Genomic DNA, 18495 nt, shown 5'->3' on the forward strand with positions numbered 1-18495 from the left:
TGAAAAAAACACCTCATGAGAGCGTTAAGACCTTTATAGTGGTAGCTGAGAGGTTTTTCCAAGTTGAGCTGTTTCCATGACCACTTTCTCCTTGGGATATTTAGATAGGGTCATGGAAACGCAGCTGTTATCTCACGGTACACTCGTGTGCCCGCGGTGACTGCGTTAGAGTAAAAGACCTGCCAGCAGGGGGCGACTTCCCTTTCTCGGTGTTGCATGTGTTGGTTTTAGAAATGGAGAGAAAGAATTTTCTCACACTTTGATGATCCGGCGGCGGCGGTGGTGGTGGTGGGGGAGGCGGGGTGTTCGTCGCCACGTTGTGATGAATATTTAACAGGAAGATAACATTGAAGGCGGCATTAATTAAAATCAAACTAGGGAACATTTGATTAGGAGAGAGAGAGAGGGCGAGAGAGAGGGCGAGAGAGGGCGAGAGAGAGAGAGAGAGAGAGACAGAGAGAGAGCCCCGCGGCCGAATGAATAAATCTCCCCATTTTTGCGGGGACGAGCGTCTTGTCAACATTTACCCTCCAACAGGCGACACGTGTTCGGGACTCAGAGGTCACAGGGGTCAAACCGTCGCCTGCTGATCGCCGCCAGAATTAACAGCGTTTTCCACCAATCCCCAGAGGGATGGTAAAAAAAAAAAGTAAATGGATAAATGAATAAGCCCTCCGAGGGCTCATATTGACTTCGGCAGAGGAGACACAGCGCCAATTTTCTTTTCTTTTTTTTCTCTCTCATTTTAAAGCCTCAGTTAACAGGCCGGTGCGTTAAAAATCCTCTGATGTGCATAGATGTCGTGAGTTACAGACACACAATGGGAGGTGACACTACTGCACACACTCTCTGGGCCCATTAATGTGGGGGGAGCAACTTGACTGGATTCTGAGGGGCTGTTCCAGACTGGTTGTCGTCCAGAGGGCCTTGAAGGCAGCGCAGGTTCGCCCAGCAGCAGGCACGTCTCTAAACGCACCACTTTATCTTGTCGTCGTCTGCCGGCGGCCAGTTTGTGTTCTTTACATGTTTGTTTAGTTGCTAATGTGTGTGTGTGTGTGTGTGTGTGTGTGTGTGTGTGTGTGTGTGTGTGTGTGTGTGTGTGTGTGTGTGTGTGTGTGTGTGTGTGTGTGTGTGTGTTGGCCAGTCGTCACCTGGTGCCCCGCTTTGCTCGGCGCTGATGCGCAGTGGCACCGGCGTTTAGCGGCGCCCATCTGCAGGCTGCGTGTAGCCCAGAGTCATCGACTGGTGTGGCAGCTGCGTTTGTTTGTTTGTTTGTTTGCTTTTGTGTTTGTGCTCATAGTAGCAGAAGAGGGGGAGAGATAATAATAATAATAATGAATAATAATGAAAAAACAAAAAACAATGTGGAATAAACAGGCTCCCGTGTCCTGTGTTTCATCGAACTAAAGCGGGAAGAGTTCTGATTCTCAGGAGGCCCAGGTTTCATTCATCTCCTTTCTATTGTTGCCACTACAGCTGCACGCACTGGGGAACAAACACGCTTGTGATTCAGCTTCTTCAAAGAAAACTGCACAACTCCGTCGTGTGGCTTCATGATGGTTTTTTTCTATCCGGGCAGCTTAACGTTGCGACGCTAATAGCTAATATGTAGACGTGCTCTGATAATGCGGCAGTTTAATGACCCTGCAGATTATATGAAACTCGGAGACGCTCGCAGTAGAACAAGGGCTCACTTTAGGAGACAAAAGAATAAAAAAACAAAAAAAAACAAAAAAAAAACAATTTGCCAACTGGAAATTGGTGGAGCTGCTAATCAACCAAGTGCCAGAAATGTTTCCTGAAAAAAAAAAAAATAATAACTTTTTTAATTAATGAGGAAAAATTGCCTCAGAGTTTTTTTGGGGGGGCTTTTTCAGAAAGAGAAACTTTAGTTTGTCTGGAAACAAACTGGGAGTAATGAGGAGAGAAGAAAGTGGCCCCAACAATTAGGAATTACACATAACTGTGCCACAAATTGGGGGGGGGGGTTCTAGCACCACAGCAGGAAGTTGTCCGTTGACCCTCCCGTCCTCTCCGTCCCGCAGATCATCACCTTCTTCAACGGCCAGGTGTACTCCACCGACGGCAACGATGCCAGCCGCCTGTCCTTCGCCGGCGAGTACCTGGGCGGCGACGCCTCGCTGCTCATCAGCGACCTGCTGCAGAGCGACTCGGGCGAGTACTCCTGCAAAGTCAAGACCGGCGGCCGGTACCACTGGAGCCAGGTCAACCTCATCGTGCTGGGTGAGTGAGCGCGTGCACACACACACACACACACAGACGCCCCCACGCACACACGCGAGTGCGCGGGTCTCCGCACGCACGGCCGAGGTTCCTGCGCCGCTAGCGGAGCTTAATGAGTCGCTTTGATTCAGACGGGGTGATTTGATTCAGCGTTGGCTGGTCTCGCCCGGATCCGCTGGGGGGGCGGGACCGGACCAGGACCAAAAACCATGTGACTGCCTCCGTGTGGAGGGGCAGAGACGTGATTGATGGCCTTTTCAGGGCGGGGTGGAGAGGGGGCGGGGGGGAGGTCGAGGGGAGGCGGAGCTACATGGAGGAAGACTCACGCAGCCACAGTTTGTCGCGACCCGTTCGGCTCGTCGGGAGTCGGAGCCCAGAAAAGCTGAAGAAAAGCAGGAGCGGCTCTGAGTTTTTACGAAATGAAGAAGTTTGACGCTGCTGCCGGGGTGGACAAAAAAAAAATGTGGTCATCAATCTAACGAAAGCGATAAGCTACTTAGGAAAATTGTTTTTATACGTTAGCGGCGGCTGGATGTCTATGGAAAAGCCTGTTTGGGCCCCATAAGCCACGGCAAAGTCGCCATTGTGCGTTTTTCTTTTCTTTTTAGTCCCATTATTTTGTGTTTCCTCGCCGTCGGGCTGATACACAGATGGTTTTAAATGGCTTAAAGGACTCGCTGCCACGCTAATTCATGTCCCTGTCTGCGGATCTAAACAAGACTGAAGGACAGGCAACATCAAAGAGGAGTGTGGAGGGGCGGGGGGGTGAAGCTGTGCCATGCAGCCCAGTGGGAGGAGCCAGATCGCTCTCGGTGTCGGCCGATTTATTAAAACATCACGGGAGATTAGCTCGCCCCGCCGTTATTGGTTTCCTAATGGAACAGCCTGCTAATCCTCCCGCTCGCTCGCCCTCCCGCTCTCGCTCTCGCTCTCGCTCTCCGCTCGCCACTTCCATGAAGACATTCCAGTGAGTTAGTGCCGCAGGGGTTTTGTTTTTGTTTTTTTCCCCTTTTCTTTTCTTTTCTTTTGTTTTTTCGAACAAATTGCCCTCAGCTTTGCGCCGACACTTTCGATTTTAGGAGAGAGAGAGAGAGAGAGAGAGAGAGAGAGAGAGAGAGAGAGAGCAGCATTTGCATTTTCGCTCACCAGATAATAGCTTGGCACAGGAGCCGCTAGCCAGCTTGGCATGAGACTGTGTGTATGCGGGCTTGTGTGTGTGCATGTTTTTGCGCGCGCTCGTGTGTGCGCCTGGATGTCGCTCCTGTCGTGGATTTGCACGTCTGGCGCCTCCCTCCAGTGTTGCGCGTCTGCTACACCTTTTTGTTTCCCCGCGCGGAAACAAAAAGGTTTGTTTTTGGGGTTTTTTTTGCGTTTGTCATGCGAGCGTTGTTGCCGAGCTGCAGTCGAGGCCTCGCCGCCGACAGACTGCAGCCGACAGATGGAGGCAGGCGACGAGGAGAGACTCGCCGAGCTGCCGGGATTTTGAAGAGCAGCCGACTCGCTACGTTGTAGCGTCGCTCGCGCTAATATGAGGAGGGGCGGAAAAAAACACAAAGTAGCGGTGGTTTATATTTAGTGCAGCGCTGGTCTAAAAATACACCACCGGCGTGCCGTCAGCGGAGGGCTGTGCAGCTCGGCAACAAAATGTACACACGGCGGGAAGTTTCTGCGGCGAGCAGCGCCTGCGGCCACCAGCGCAACCTCTGACCTGTGGGGGGGCGGGGGGGGGGGCACCACCAGCGGCGATGACCGCCACCAGCTTTGGGGTCACATTGATCCACCATCCCCATGTGGGGCAGTCGTCCTTTAAACTGTGTGAAAACAAACATCAGAGAGCCCGTTTGCATTAGCGTGATCTGTTAGCATGGTGCTACATGGACCAAGCTACCATCATCTTGACTTTTATGCTGGGTTTTTTTTTTTTTCTTCCTCTCATCTTTCAGCTTTAGGGCTGATTATTGGCCACTTGCAGTTTTTACGTGTTGCTTCACATTGAAGTCTGGGGCTGCTCCAACCACATCATTCGCCTGCAACACCGGATCAGTCCTGAATGAATGTGTATGCAAAGGATGATGGGAACTGTAGTTCTTACTGTTCTCCTCAGACGGAAACAAATGCTACTTTTACCCGTCATGCCAACGACGAGTATAGATTTTTATTTATTCATCATTGTCTTTATTATTATATATTATTGTCTGACTCCTCCCACTCTTGTCTGACTCCTCCCACTCTCGCCTTCTCTTCCTGTCCGCAGTCAAACCCTCCAAGCCGCAGTGCCATAAAGACAAAGAAGCCAAGGAGGGCGTCAACGTCAAGCTGAGCTGCAAGTCGGACGAGGGCTCCGATCCCATCCACTACAAGTGGGAGCGGATCCTGGACAAAGGCAAGAGCCTGGGCAAGCTGCCAAACCTGGCTCTGATAGGTGAGCTCCTGTAATGGGCAACCGCAGCGCTCTGACGTGCTGATTCATCATCCCGCCGCTCTGCAGAGAGCGCGCTCACTGACTTTTTTTTTTCTCTTTTTTTTAATTCTCCTTCCTCTTTTACGGGCTGCATTAATGCGACGAGGTGTCGCGGCCGAGATACACGCCTCTTCTTGCTCCTCTTCCTCATCCATGCTGCTGATTGGCTGAGCTGAGGCGGCAGATTAATTAAAACGCTCGGGTTGATTTTTGCTAAAGGACACAACGAGCACCGCTGCCACAGAGCAGCGAGGCCCGCCTTGCGTCCGCTGGGAGGAGTCTAATCAGCGTGAAGGTTCAGAGCCACTCCGTCCTCTGATGGAACAGGAAGTGACATTAAAATGCACAAAGTACCTGGAAGGCAGCAAGAGACACAAACCCAGCAAATTAGCTTATTGCGTCTATTCTTCTGCTACAACCAGCAGTGGGGGGGGGGCCATTCTACTAAGTGTGCAGAGCGCTCATTGGCCACCTTTGCCATGTGATCAGACGAGCCAATGATCGAAAAGGTTGTCCTTTACTTCTTGTTGCTACACTTTCAGAAGGTTTGCACGAATATACCTCATACCAATACCTCCTTCTCAAGCTGGTGACCACACCCCCAGCCAGGTGCTGGCTCCGCCCACTGAGACCATAGTCGTCTGTCTGTGTCCCCTTCAGAACATGTGGAGCGGATCTCAAAGGTTCATTGGTTTTAGCAGGAGGCTGTAAACACAGGGCTAACGGTGAGGTGGGTCTAGAGAGCGTTTTGGGTATTTCTATTGGTAGTTTCCCAATTTGGGATCAATAAAGTGCATCTATCGGTCTATTTGGTGGGGTGAATAAGCACTTTGGCGTCGCTCCTCCCACGTTAGACGGAGACAAATGAACTCCGCCGTCCTGCTTCGCCGTTTAAGAGGCCATCCGTCCGCCAGTGCACGTGCAAGTTTCAAATTAATGACCTCCACCCAGCAACACCTGTTCCATCTAATTAGTTTCCGCTGGACCGTAACGCACGTCACACAATATTTACGGCCGCGCCGAGAGGCAATATCACACCGTTGTCACGGGTGAGGACGAGCGCGCCAGGAACCCGAGGGTCGCCGCCGGCCCTCCTCGCCGTGATGACACTCATTTTTGAAATAAACATACTCAGCCTCAATGCCGTTCGCTGCACCGGATGAACCAGAGTGCTGAGGAAAAGGAGGAGGAGGGGGAGGTGTAGAAGTGTTTGTTCAGCCGTCATCATCACAGGCACACAGGGGAGATTTTAACAATAAACATGCATGCGCTTTAAGTACAGGTACGCCAGGTAAACTTTAATAGATTTTTTTCTTTGGGTTTATTTCTTTCTGAGCCCAACATTCTGTCCCATCGGTTCCATTTGTTGTTGTTTGTTGTTCTGAATTTTCCTTTCGTCCTCCCATATCTTGGGTTTTTTTCTGCTCAAAAGGTTCTGTGTGGTTGGATATAGGGCCCTCAAATTCGGTGCCTTTCAGAATAAAGCTGCAGGCGGAGGAAAAAAAAACCCTGTTTATTCCTTCTTCCTTCTCGTCCTCCCTGCCGCCACCGCTGCAGATCTCAAGAACCCCGAGATCGTGACCCTGAGGAACTTCACCAGGGACAACATAGGCGTCTACAGGTGCACGGCAAGCAACGACGTGGGGGAGGAGCACTGCACCGTCGAGGTCTCCATGCAGCGTGAGTCTGAGGAGGTTTGGTGGGGGAGCACCTCCTGTGTCAGCCAGTAGTTCTCCTCGATCATGTGACCTCGCCGCTCCGGTTGCCAAATCGACTCTGCATCCGTCTCCTGACCCACTGGCTGACCACTTCCTTCCTGACCTGTCGGGGGTTTTTTTTTTCTTCCTGCAGTGCCCCTAGACGTGACGCCGTTGGCGGCCCTGGGGGGAGTATTGCTATCGGTGCTCATCATCCTGCTCATCATCTGGCTGGTCCGCTGGAAGAAACAGAAGAAGAAGTACGAGGAGGAGGAGACTCCCAATGAGATCAGGTACGAGCAGCAGCAGCAGCAGCAGCCATACAGCAGAGCACGTTGTAATGACGCAACAAGTGCTAACTAATGGCAGCAATGACAGTGTGTGCACGACATGATTAATCATTGATGTGCATGCTTGACCCTATAATGGCTGTGACAGAGGGTGGAAGATGGACGGATGTTTTTTTACTGAGCGTGAAAAATGTCAGGTCCAAATCATTATGCAAAATTGAAGAAAAAAGAATTCACGTAATTTTCCCCGTTATCCTGCAAACTGTCTGACCAATTACTAAACAGCACTTTGTGCACAGGACACCTGTTTACAACTGATAAAAAAAAGAAAGTGAACCACGAGGCGTGACCACCATGATGTAAACATGCCCTGCGCAACATCAGCAAGCCGAGCATCGTGTCACGTCAACAAAGTGCGTGATGAGGGTTGAAGCGAAAAAGAAAAAGTCAGCAGAGTCTGAAATGTCGTCGAGAGAGCTGAGCGCTAACTGAGCAGGCGGCAAGCATCTGCGTCTAAAAATAACACGGACGACAAGGTCAAGTGTTCATCGATTATCCGTAAGAGCCTTTACTCTCACCTCGGCGCTGAGTGCGTGTGTGTGGGTTTGTGTGCGTTTTTTGCGCGTGAAGACGACACTTTATCCGACACTCAAAGGCGGCGCACGGTCGCTAATGACACTTGTAGAAATGAAAGCCGCGAGACGGAGCTGAAGTCGGTGCAGGTGCTTTTTTTTCTTCTTTTTTTCGGATGCGACGATGAAAGATGCAGCAGGGGGGGAGAGCGGGGAGGGGGGGAGCGGGACATCTCCCGGTAAATAACGGAGGAGGGTAATGAGGTGTTTTCCTCCTTTCATACCGCGTTAAGAGGCTGAGCCGTCCCGGAGACGCACTCAGGCGCAGCAGCAGCAGCAGCAGGAGTGGTGGCAGCGGCGCCGGTGGCCTCCTCCATCTCGCCGAGGTCACTCACATTTACATTTTACTGATGTCCTACACGAGCTGAAGGACCTCGTTGATGTCTTGAGCATCTGAAGAGAAGCAGCAAACCTCTCGACACGACGTCGTTATGGCGGCCGCAACCTGCTTTTAACCTTTAAATGGCAGCAGACAAACTGATTGGTCATGAAAGGGGGACGGGCAGGGGGGGGGGGGGTTGGCTGCCAGGAGCGGGACACACAGTGCCTGGCAGGCGGTAGTGTAGCGCCACCACCTGCCAGGAAGCATGAACACCCAGAAGTCGAGTAGACGTGGTTTGTCGTGCTTTCGATGTGTGATGTAAATTTGCAGGTCGAACCGAGTCGAGCGTTCCCGCTGGAGAATCAAAACCAATGAGTCATGTGACCCGTGTCGACGCCCCTTTCCCATTGGTCTCTATAGCTAATGACTAGCGGGTCTCGACCGAGCCCCTGGGATCCAGTTTGGTGGATTTCATTGTTTGGCTTCCACATCATGCGGCCCATAGGGCCTGTAGCCCTTCACACCATGCTGCTGTTACTCCCGTGACGCATCAGCCAATCAGAAGGAGGCGAGACACAGCAGCACGTACGACACCATGACATCGTCTTGAAATATAAAACTCTTTTCTGGTGGTTTTCTGGTGTTTCTTTTTGTATTGCGGTCTATGGGAAATGTTTTTTTGGGCTGTATTAGGGTTTTGGCTGCAGTACCTTGGGTTGCCACTGGTAAAAAAAAACAAAAACGCCATACTGCCAGTTCGGTACGCAGTTCTTAGAGTACATCACATGGTCTAGACTGGATTCATGGCCAGTGTGAGAGGGGTTATGAGTGGAAGTCTGGACTGGTTCTTGGTGTCAAACTAACCGGACGTCCGTCTGTGTGCAGGGAGGACGCCGAGGCCCCCAAGGCCAAGCTGGTGAAGCCCAACTCGCTGTCGTCGTCCCGCTCCGGCAGCTCCCGCTCCGGCGCCTCCTCCACCCAGTCCATGGTGCACAACAGCGTGCAGCGCGGGCCCCGCCCACGCCAGCCCACCGTGGCGGCGCTGAAGGAGAACGGACAGCCGGCGGGCTTCCCCCAGTCGCCGCCGTCCTACACCTCGGTGGTGCCCTCCAAGACCCCCGAGCCCCCCGTCACGCCCAAGTTCAACTCCAGGAACATGTCTGGACCCACACCCCCGACCCTCATGGTCCCGGCCCAGACCAAGGCCTTTCAGACTGTGTAGGGCGGAGAGCCGGGATGCCCCGCCCTCCTCTCTGCAGCCATGTGAGACTCCCGCTCAGAAAACCCCAAAACCACCCAGCCCCCTCCCACCCTGCCCCCTGCCCCCCCCAACCCTCCCCAAAACATAGACTGAGACTCCGTGAACAAAGAAATGCAACTATTTAAAAGGATGTAATTACAAGAATTAATACTATAAGCCCAAAAAGTACTTTTATTGAATGCATATTTAGAGAGGGAACATAAGAAATGCTTGCCCCCCCCATACTGAAATACATAAAACAACAAAAGACTAAAAAAAAAACAACAAAACACAAAAAAAACAAAAGCCAAGATGCAAATGCTTTGTGTCCCATGGCTGGAGGCAGAACTCCTCTTCTGGGTTTGTTCCTTTTTGGCTTCTGAAAGTACAGGAAGCAACGTGTGCAGTGAGGTGGAAGGAGCCCCCCCTCACCCCCCCACCCCATCTCCACCACCTCCACCGCCGCCCTCCCCAGAAGAGATGTTATTTATTTATCAAATCAGAGGCTCTGGCATGCGGAGGAGGACAGGAGGGGATGAGAAGAACGACACAGCCGAAGCTTTTTCTTCTTGTTAATGTTTTTGTTTTTCGATTTGGAAAGGAGGAAGTGGTCATGAGTCATGGCGCCCCACCCCCACTGGCCGCTCTCCACACTACAATCCCCATCTCGCCCACACGCCCCCCCCGGTGGAGGGACCAAAGAGCTGCTGCAACAGCGGCACTGACGCTAACCAGCAAGCTCGCCTGCAGCGGTGAACTCCAGGTCTGAGGGTGTGGTTCCCAGTGGTGGGGGGTCCAGTGGGTGGAGTCACCCCTGCTGCCCTGAACAGCTCCAGAACCCCCCCCCCCCCTCGCCCCCAACCACCACCACCACTTCCCTTTCTTCTTGGTTCTAAATATCCCTGAATTATTAACTAGTATGTATTAGACTCGTAGCGACTCACTTCTTTAAACAAGGGGATTTAGCATCTTCTCATACCAGCCAGACATTTTCTTCTTCTTTCCTTTTCATTTGTATTATTCTTGTTTTGTGTTCTGTCGTGTCTCCTCACTGAAGAGGCTGTGAGAAAGAGAAAAAAGAGGTGACAGACAGACAGACAGACAGACAGCTTTGTGTGCATTCATCCATGTGAAGTGCCACCAAATCCCCATGATGGGTTATTATTACTCGCGCTTCTTTTTCTTTGTTCTTTTTTTTTTTCTTTTTTTTTTTTTGCTGTTCCGATGATGCGCTTTGTTGTTGTTTTTTTCTCACTGAACTGAAACCAAAATTTCTTTGTCGCCATGAATGTGTGATGTAACAATAATAATAGTAATGTTTGGGAAAGGAAGGGGATTTGGTTTAGCCGTCGACCTTCACACTCACGATGTCTGAATGAAGGGCGTTGAGCTCGTGTGGCGTGCATGTGATGTCACTCTCGGTTCCTCAGCCCACAGCGGAGCAGCGCCCAGTCGCTGCCTCGCTGGTTCCTGCAGGGTTTTTCTGTTGGAAGGTTTTTTTTTTTTCTCGAGGTAGCCAGCCCCTGTTTTTTTTTTCCATTTGAAAGTATCTGATAAAACAAAAGAAGGCAAGTAGCCTATCTAGTGTGCCTTTGCAATCCCTCTTCCCCTTTGATGGGTTTTTTTCTTACGTTTTTTTTTTGTTTGTTTGTTTTTTTTGTTTTTTAATTTGTCCTTGTCTTCAGCACACCGGTTGGTTAAGTCTCTGCTCACATCCAGCTTTTCGAGGGTCGGCAGTCGTGAGCGGCTGCTTCGGGGGCACCCGGCACGGCGTGGAGACGGTCTACTGTACATTCTGTAACCAATCTTGTTTTATATTGTACATACAGATAGATATATATGCACATGATGTCATTTGATTTTACAAGGGTCGGGGAGGGGTGGTGAGGGAGCTGATGTGTCCGTCGACAAAAAGACTCAAATGGGACCCAGAAGTGAATTGAAACCACGTGAGTTTTATTTCTGGGAGTTTTTAGATTATTGCCGCTCCAGCTCCTCGTCGTCGATATCCTCCGGCTGATGTATGAACCTCATTAATCCCCCGAGACGGATTTCTTCTGATCTCTGTGACCTCCGCAGCGCTTCCTCCGGGGGTCAGTGTTTGACCTTGGCCCAAAATTGGGTATCGACATCCCGTCCCCGTTAGAGTAATTTCCATAAAAATCTGCTAGTAGTATTTATCTTCAACTCGTAATGAGTATCTCTGTTGAACTTTGACCTTCATCACCGCACACTTGTGCTCCACATTAGTTCAATGGCCGGGGGCCATTAATATTGCCTGCACATTTTTTTTTTTTTGCAGTGACTCTGTTGCCTTTACTCTCAGGATATCCTTTATAAAGAATTGAAATTACAATCCTTGCTATGGAGAACGGAATATTTTTATCGTTTCTCTTTTTTTTCCTTCCCAATCCATTAAACGTCTGAGCTTCTATTGTCAATAATTGATTTTTTTTTTTTGTTCCCTAAAGACGCAGATCCTCAAGTCTCCGAAAAACCAACATCCTTGTCTTACAGAACAAAATGCGTGGTTTGACTTCACTCGTCGGGTTTCATGTGCGACTTTTTCGTAAAGGAGGGATAATACAAACAGACGGGGGGTTGGGGGGGGAAATTTGCCTTTTGATATCCAACCAGAGACAGCGGCTCATATCCGAGCGGGGATGAATCAGTGTGTGTGGGCGTGTGCATGTCAATTCAAGTGTGAAAGCCCCTGGGCCACGCCCCCACAATCCCATCAGTCCCAGCCAGTGAGCGGGCGAAACAGGAGCCAGTCAGGCAAAAAAAGCAAAACCACCATCCGACTGATACCAGCGCGGGCGGCGGGAGGTGACACGGCTCCTCACCAATACGTGGCGTCACACACAGCCGCCATGCTTACTCCGGTGGCCGCAGGGAGGGGTCTCCAGACAACAACAACGCGTCCATAATTCATCGGCCATCGTCAGCTCATGGCGGCCAACCGCCAGATCCTCCCCCGCCGTCGCTGTCTCTTAATATAGCATGCAGTTGGCCCTGAGTGTACTGTTGCCATGTCAAGGAACACACACACACACACACACACACACACACACACACACATGCAGCTCTACTGTCAGGAGGACATTTGTCACCTGACAATGCATTCCCTGGACCTTTTATCCTCTCCATTGTCACTGCATGCCGACCGCGCCCACGCCATCAGACCGTCCTAAAGCTCCTCCTAAACCTACGTCCAACATTAAACCCTGGAATTAAAGGCGCACTCATGATAGGCCATCTGTACTGTGCGCAAGTACGTTTGAGCCTCAAAGGCCGCTTAGTTTCACCTGTCATTGGTGGCCGCCGCAGTTATGAAGAGGTGTAATTTGGCCTGGATGAGTTTGAGCACAGCAACGTATCCTGGGATCGCTGGAGCATGAGAGACCACTCCGCTCGCTTTGCAGTGGTATTTTTCTGTTAACAGATTGACTCCTGGTACGCAAAGTCCTGAGAGTCTCACCCATTGCTCTCCAGCGTGCAGTGCAATGTGAACGTTGACCAGCAGGGGGCCTCAAGAAGAGATTTATGGGTGTGTCTGGCACAGTGTGGAACCACAGGCCTGGTGTGAGTGCATCTAAAGTCTCAGCCCTTCAAAAAGTCCCTCTTACTAACGTGTCCTTGTACGGAAGGTGGTGTTTGTTGCCAAGGTACCCATTAGGCAGGAAAGCAAGTATGGGTGTAAGGATGTGTATACCCACAAACACACACACACACACACACACACAAACACACACACTTTACAGGCCGCTTTAGGTTGTATGGAGACAAAAAACATTGGCACTTTTAGGTGGTCACCACAGATATGTGTGCTTCATACACACACACACACACACACACACACACACACACACACACACACAGAATTTGCACAAACAACCATGGTAGCTCTCTCAGCCCCTTCAGAGTCAGAGTGGTGGTTGGTCCTCCAAATGTCCAGAGGACCAACTGAAGCTGAATGAAAGAAAAAAGGACACAGCATCACCCAGGGGGCATCTCTGCATGCACACACACACACACACACACACACACACACACACACACACCTGCACACAAGCAGATAAAGAGACAGCCACTGTAACACTTGGAAAGACCCCCGCTATGCATTTTAACCATCCATATAGCTTGGAGACACTTCTCCATGCAGGCAGCGTGAGGTATAACAGGATTGATGCTGAGCCAGGGTTGTAGCTCCTGCCACTGAAATCCCCGCCACCGCAGATGAAAGCAGTAGCAGCAAAGGATGGGATGCAAAGTCTTCCAGCTGTTACATTTTCCTCCAAGCTTTTTGTAAAAAAAAAAAAAATTGATAAGAAATAGGAAAAAAAGAAAAACTCGATTTGCTTTTCCAGCAAGCGCAAGTCTCAGGTGGCAGATTCCCTGGTTTATGGGCCCTGGCGCCGCATCGCTCCTCTCATGTGTGCAGCTTTGTGGCCCTGGAAGAAGAAAAAAAAAGAAAGAAAAAAGCAAATGAATTTTAACGAGCTTTTGTCAGCGGAGAAGGGGAAGAGGAAAATTCTTAACTTACAAAAGAGCAGCACATCCAGTAACAAACAGTCTGTCAAACAGTATCCGTCTGCACTATATATATTGTCTTAGTAGCGACACCCGGTGGCCAGCGAGGGAACGGCAAGTTGTTTGCGGCCGCCCTGCTCCGCGTCACAGGAGCTCAAGCCACAAGTAGCCGCAACGTTTTTGTGTTCTGTTTAGCGGTTTAGTTTCTGAAGGGAAAGTCGAGTTTGTGAGCCGGTTTTTGTGGGGGGAATGCGCAACGTCTCGATGCTCCTGGAGCCAAAGGAGGCGTGGCCACAGCGGTGGCCGCGCTCCAATAGGAGGAAGAGAAGGTGGAGGAGGGGGAGGAACCTGCATGTTGAACGGAGACTGAGCAGACATAACAGGAATGCTTTGCTTCGATGTAACATAATTGTATCGGCTGAAAAAAAAAATTAAAAAGGGAAAAAAAAACTGAAAAAAGTTTTTAAGAAAAATAATCAACTGTAAATATATTCACAGATAAATTTCTGGAGCTTTATTTTTTGGTCTTCTTTTCAAGTTATCATCCGTGTACTTTGCACTTTTTCCGTGTGCTGTGCTCATCGGCGGCCTGTGTGCGATCGCTGCGGTCGGACCTTCTTTTTTTTGACAACCATGTTTTTCGGTGTTTCGACATGAGGAGGAGACGCTCCGCGCGACATCTAGGGGGCGACAGAACGAACGACACGTTTCTCTGTTTTTTTTTCTTTGTTTTTTTTTTGTTATTGTAATCTCTTCTATTTGTTTTGTTTTTTCAGCCGTGGTTTCTCTTTGGTTTTGTAAAACGTTACAAAAATCATACTTTTTTTTTCCTCTTTAATTCTTTTTTGTTTGTTTGATGAAAACAATCCATGTAAATATCACAAGTAAAAAAAATGTATATTTTTACGACTTCTGAGTTATTACTCTTTTATTTGCAAATAAAATATTCAATGACAACCAACTTTGGCCTTTTGGAGCGTCTTGTTTTTATTTATGCAGCGTTCAGCTCAGGTGTTGTGTGGTGGTGTGTTTGTTTCTCGCGCAGACGTTCGTTATCGTCTCTGCACAGCTTCCCTCCGTGCCGACGTCGGCGTGCGGCGCCTTGATGGAGAGTGACGAGGTCAGAGCCTCGTCATGCTCGCTGACGGACCGTGCATGAATATTTGCGTGATTAAAAAAAAAGTGTCAGCGCCAGACGGCTGACTGCGGTGAAATTTGACAGCTGCCAAAAAGCATCATGCCGCTGACCCACTTGTCAGGAGCTCCGGGCCCAGGAGGCTGGAAGAGAAAAAAGAGGGGAGGAGAAAAAAGAAAAACACAAAGGGCTAGATGGAAAAGTCGTGCGTTGCATTTGGGCAGCGTTTCATTGGGTTTTTCCACGGCCGTCACAGTCGGCAGCGTCCTTGTGTCGTCCGTGTGAGAAAAGCAAATGCGTTATTGTTTCTCCGCTCTCTGCAACCAAAGTGCAACTGCTGCCTCGTCAGATTAAATCATGCTGAAGTTGAAGACAAGTGCATTAGCTCTGTTAGGGTGATAATAATGATAGCACTGTTTCAGATTTTAGCTCAGTAGAAACTGAAGCTATCAACATCCAAAAGAATACACATTTATTTGTCTCCCCAGAAAAATTAAACGCAACCTTCCCTGAATATTTGGAAAATTGCGCAAACCCCAAAGGAACCTTAAAGGTGACTGGATGCACTTTGTGTCTGTCGTACTGTCAACTCAAGTAGACATATCAGATATTTTTCTGCTGGTTGAGCTTTGTAGCAGCAGCAGCTCAAGGTTCCCTCCTCCCTCCTCCTCAAGGGTTGTCAGCCAAAAATGTTCTTTTCTAGTGTGACATGGAACCTTTCGAGCAGCGTGCCGGCTTGTTTTGTTTTTCACCCATTGTTTTGTTTTTGTTTGTTTTTTTATGATTTGCATGTAGGTCACCGCAGGCTTTGAGAACAAATCGGCGCATTTAGAAAATGTCACTAGAATCTTCAGTGGTGAGTAGAAAATGGCTGGAAAGGTTATTTGGGTGAACTGTCACTTTAAGGGCTGCTCACGGCGTTCGGTCACTACTTTTAGGGTTAAGGCTGGAATTAGGGTTAGGGTTACGTTAAAGGCTGAAATTAGGGTTAGGGTTTCGGGGTTCCTCATGTGCTAGAAGGCCCAAATTTGACGTGGGTGTCTCTTAGGGGCTCCTGATGAAAAATAAAGTGGCCCCATGTCTCTTGGACAAAGTAACCCAAACCCGAGTTTCAGCCTTATCGCTGAACCCTAATGCCATACAAGTTTATGAGGGTCAAAGGTCAACTTTGTCCTAGATACATGGGGCCACTTGTTGCTTCATCGGGACCCCCTAAAACACACCCACGCCAAATTTGGGGCTTCTAGTACTTGAGGAACCCCGAAACCTTAACCCTAATTTCATCTAACCCTAACCCTAATGCCATACAATTCTATGATGGTCAAAACTTAACTTTGTCCTAGAGACATAGGGCCAATTGCTTTTTCATTAGAAGCCCCTAAGAGACACCCACGTCAAATTTGGGGCTCCTAGCCCATGAGGAACCCCCGAAACCCTAACCCTAAGGCTCTCATGCTTTACAATGATACCTCACATGTCCATTACTACAGTATAATTTTGGAAATAATCCACCTGAAAAATTGAAAAATATCATAATGGCAATGGCAAAGTTGTCAACTTTGAAGTCCCCCCCAAAAGGCCAAAAATGGTTTCCCATGAAATATGTCAATTGATTGTGATTGTAGAGCTCCCGTGCTTTACAATGATACCTCACATGTCCATTTCTACTGCATAATTTTGGGGGAAAAAAATCCACCTCAACATAGACATAATAATTCGCTGAATTTTATATGTTGAGTAGTGTTGGGACATGCTACCGGTCAAATTGCAGAATTTTTTTTTTTTAAGGTGGAATCGAAACCTAAGAAGCACCGCGTAGTCCCCGTCAGTCCGTAGCTAATAATTGTGCTCAAACTAGCCTGATTCATGAATGATTCTTTCTGACTTCGCTCATGAAGATGTGCAAGTTGTTTTCCTCTCCCTTTTTGTTTTGTTTTTGATTTTTGGTTCGTGTTTTTGTTTTTGTTTGTTTCGTTTTGTTTTGTTTATTAAAACGCAGCGTCCGTATTTAGCTAGATCACATCCCGGCAGCAGCTCCACGCCCCTGTGCCCGCTGCTCGGCATGATTATTCGTGTGTGATGACACTGACATAAACCCAACCGCTATACACACACACTTATGCACACACATGCACAAAATAGAAAGTGACATGCAAACATAGATTTTAGCTATAAATAGCCTTAGTGCGACTATTTTTTTTTGCTCCTGCTTGGGACTCATCACCACATGGTCGGTGATTTATAATTGTGCCGGTCGACTCGACTCACTCTCATTAGCCTCGAAATCCAAAAGCGTAAAAATATGTCGTCGCCCAGATAAGAAATATATTTTCCCCACAGCTAGCTATGCAGCCTAATTAATACCGAAATACTGTGTGTGTGTGTGTGTGTGTGTGTGTGTGTGTGTGTGTGTGTGTGTGTGTGTGTGTGTGCGTGCGTGCGTGCGTGCACGCATTGCCCTGCTCCTGTGCCAGTAAATACTTCTCCAGACTGCAGTGCAAGACCTCGGAGTTGCTTATATAATTGCACCCCCTGGTGTTGATTAGAGATCTCATTATATGTCACATCGATAAGGATTCAAAGTTTGAGGGGATTTTTTTTTTTTTTTTTTTTTTTATCAGCTTGCATGCTATGTCAGTTTCACATGTGTCCTGGGCAGGAAGGGGGGGAAAAAAGAAGAAGGCAAGTAGGTGCAAGATTATGTGAATTTTTTCCTATTTTTTCTGTATTTTAACTCAGCTTTATGAGGTCTGGATTGCGTTTTTCCCCTCTTTTCTGGACATTGACCCTCCCGCTAATCACAAGATCTCATTTCCTGTATCCCCCAAAGAGGAGTTTAATCTAATACAACCGTAAACACAGTCCCTGAAATAGACTTTTAAGATAATAACGTGTATTTATGTTGTGTGTCTGCGGCACGCTCGTCTAATATGTCTGGACAGAGGGTAATAACAGTAACGCAGTTAGGACTCCTCGCTCGGTGCACAGCCGCCGTCGGAGTACATGCCTTCCATGGTGCGCCCTCTGGTGGCAGTTCGCGGATGAGCGAGATTAGGCGCTGCAGCGGGAGGTGCCCACAGTATGACAACCTTTGCATTTCATTCATTCATTCCTTCATTTGTTCATTTATTGATTGACCTGCATCTCATCCATCTGCAGAGCCAAAGCCAACACAGTAAATCAAGCCAGGCAACGTGGACCTGCAGCGGCGCTCTGCGTTGCCTGACGACTCGCAGGGTAATGAACATGCCTCCGTGACCCACATGTAAAAAGTATATTTCACCGTGTGACAACCACACTAATTATAGTGCAGCCATAACTTCAGATGGCGAGGCTAATGGCGTGCTATTCCTGACACCCGTCGCCGGCCACCGTGAAGGGCTGAGCCGTGCGGGGAGACAAATGATGGAGCCGGGCAAAATGATCCATTTGTGCAGGATGAATTACAAACTAAGTACCTGTATTATATCTGACAGCTTGGATGATGATTAATTCGCCGCCGACGTCGGTTATGAATGTGAGAAAACTGAGAGGCAAAAGAAAAGAAAAAGGAACAAAAAAAAAAATGATTTTTGGATTTGGCAGTTTTGGGTTGTGTGTGTGTGTGTGTGTGTGTGTGTGTGTGTGTGTGTGTGTGTGTGTGTGTGTGTGTGTGTGTGTTTTTATTTTTTTTTTAAGAAAGTCTGAGGCAGCGTGCGTGGATATTAATTTCACAAAGTTGAGTTGAAACTCTGCTGAAATCTGTTTTTCTGTCAAGTTGAAAGTCAGTTGATGATTTCATTACGGAGGGAAGGGGGAGAAAAGGAAATGAACTGTCAGAACAATCAGCCAGGAGAGACGTTTGATCCCACAACTGACAGTGAGAAGTCTTCTGTTCAGATTACAACTCTGGACTGAAGCAACACTTTCATTCTATGTTATTTTCCTGAATCAAATTAGTT

The 18495-nt window shown here is 48.7% G+C and overlaps 1 protein-coding gene across 2 annotated transcripts in view; it reads left to right on the plus strand.

The window, feature by feature from the left end:
* clmpb (CXADR like membrane protein b) overlaps positions 1-14381 on the plus strand; it is an 81836-nt gene extending 67455 nt beyond the window's left edge. For both annotated transcript variants that reach the window (XM_076049805.1, XM_076049804.1), the window contains exons 3-7: positions 2046-2244; positions 4499-4666; positions 6263-6385; positions 6557-6695; positions 8532-14381. In XM_076049805.1, the coding sequence (XP_075905920.1) occupies positions 2046-2244; positions 4499-4666; positions 6263-6385; positions 6557-6695; positions 8532-8868 (966 nt within the window). In that variant the 3' untranslated portion in view covers positions 8869-14381. The remainder of the gene's footprint in view (positions 1-2045; positions 2245-4498; positions 4667-6262; positions 6386-6556; positions 6696-8531) is intronic.
* The last annotated feature ends 4114 nt before the right edge of the window (positions 14382-18495 follow it).

Source organism: Nelusetta ayraudi, unplaced genomic scaffold (assembly GCF_046127955.1).
Source record: "Nelusetta ayraudi isolate G7.1 ecotype Tasmania unplaced genomic scaffold, CSIRO-AGI_Nayr_v1 ptg000120l, whole genome shotgun sequence".
NCBI lineage: Eukaryota > Metazoa > Chordata > Actinopteri > Tetraodontiformes > Monacanthidae > Nelusetta > Nelusetta ayraudi.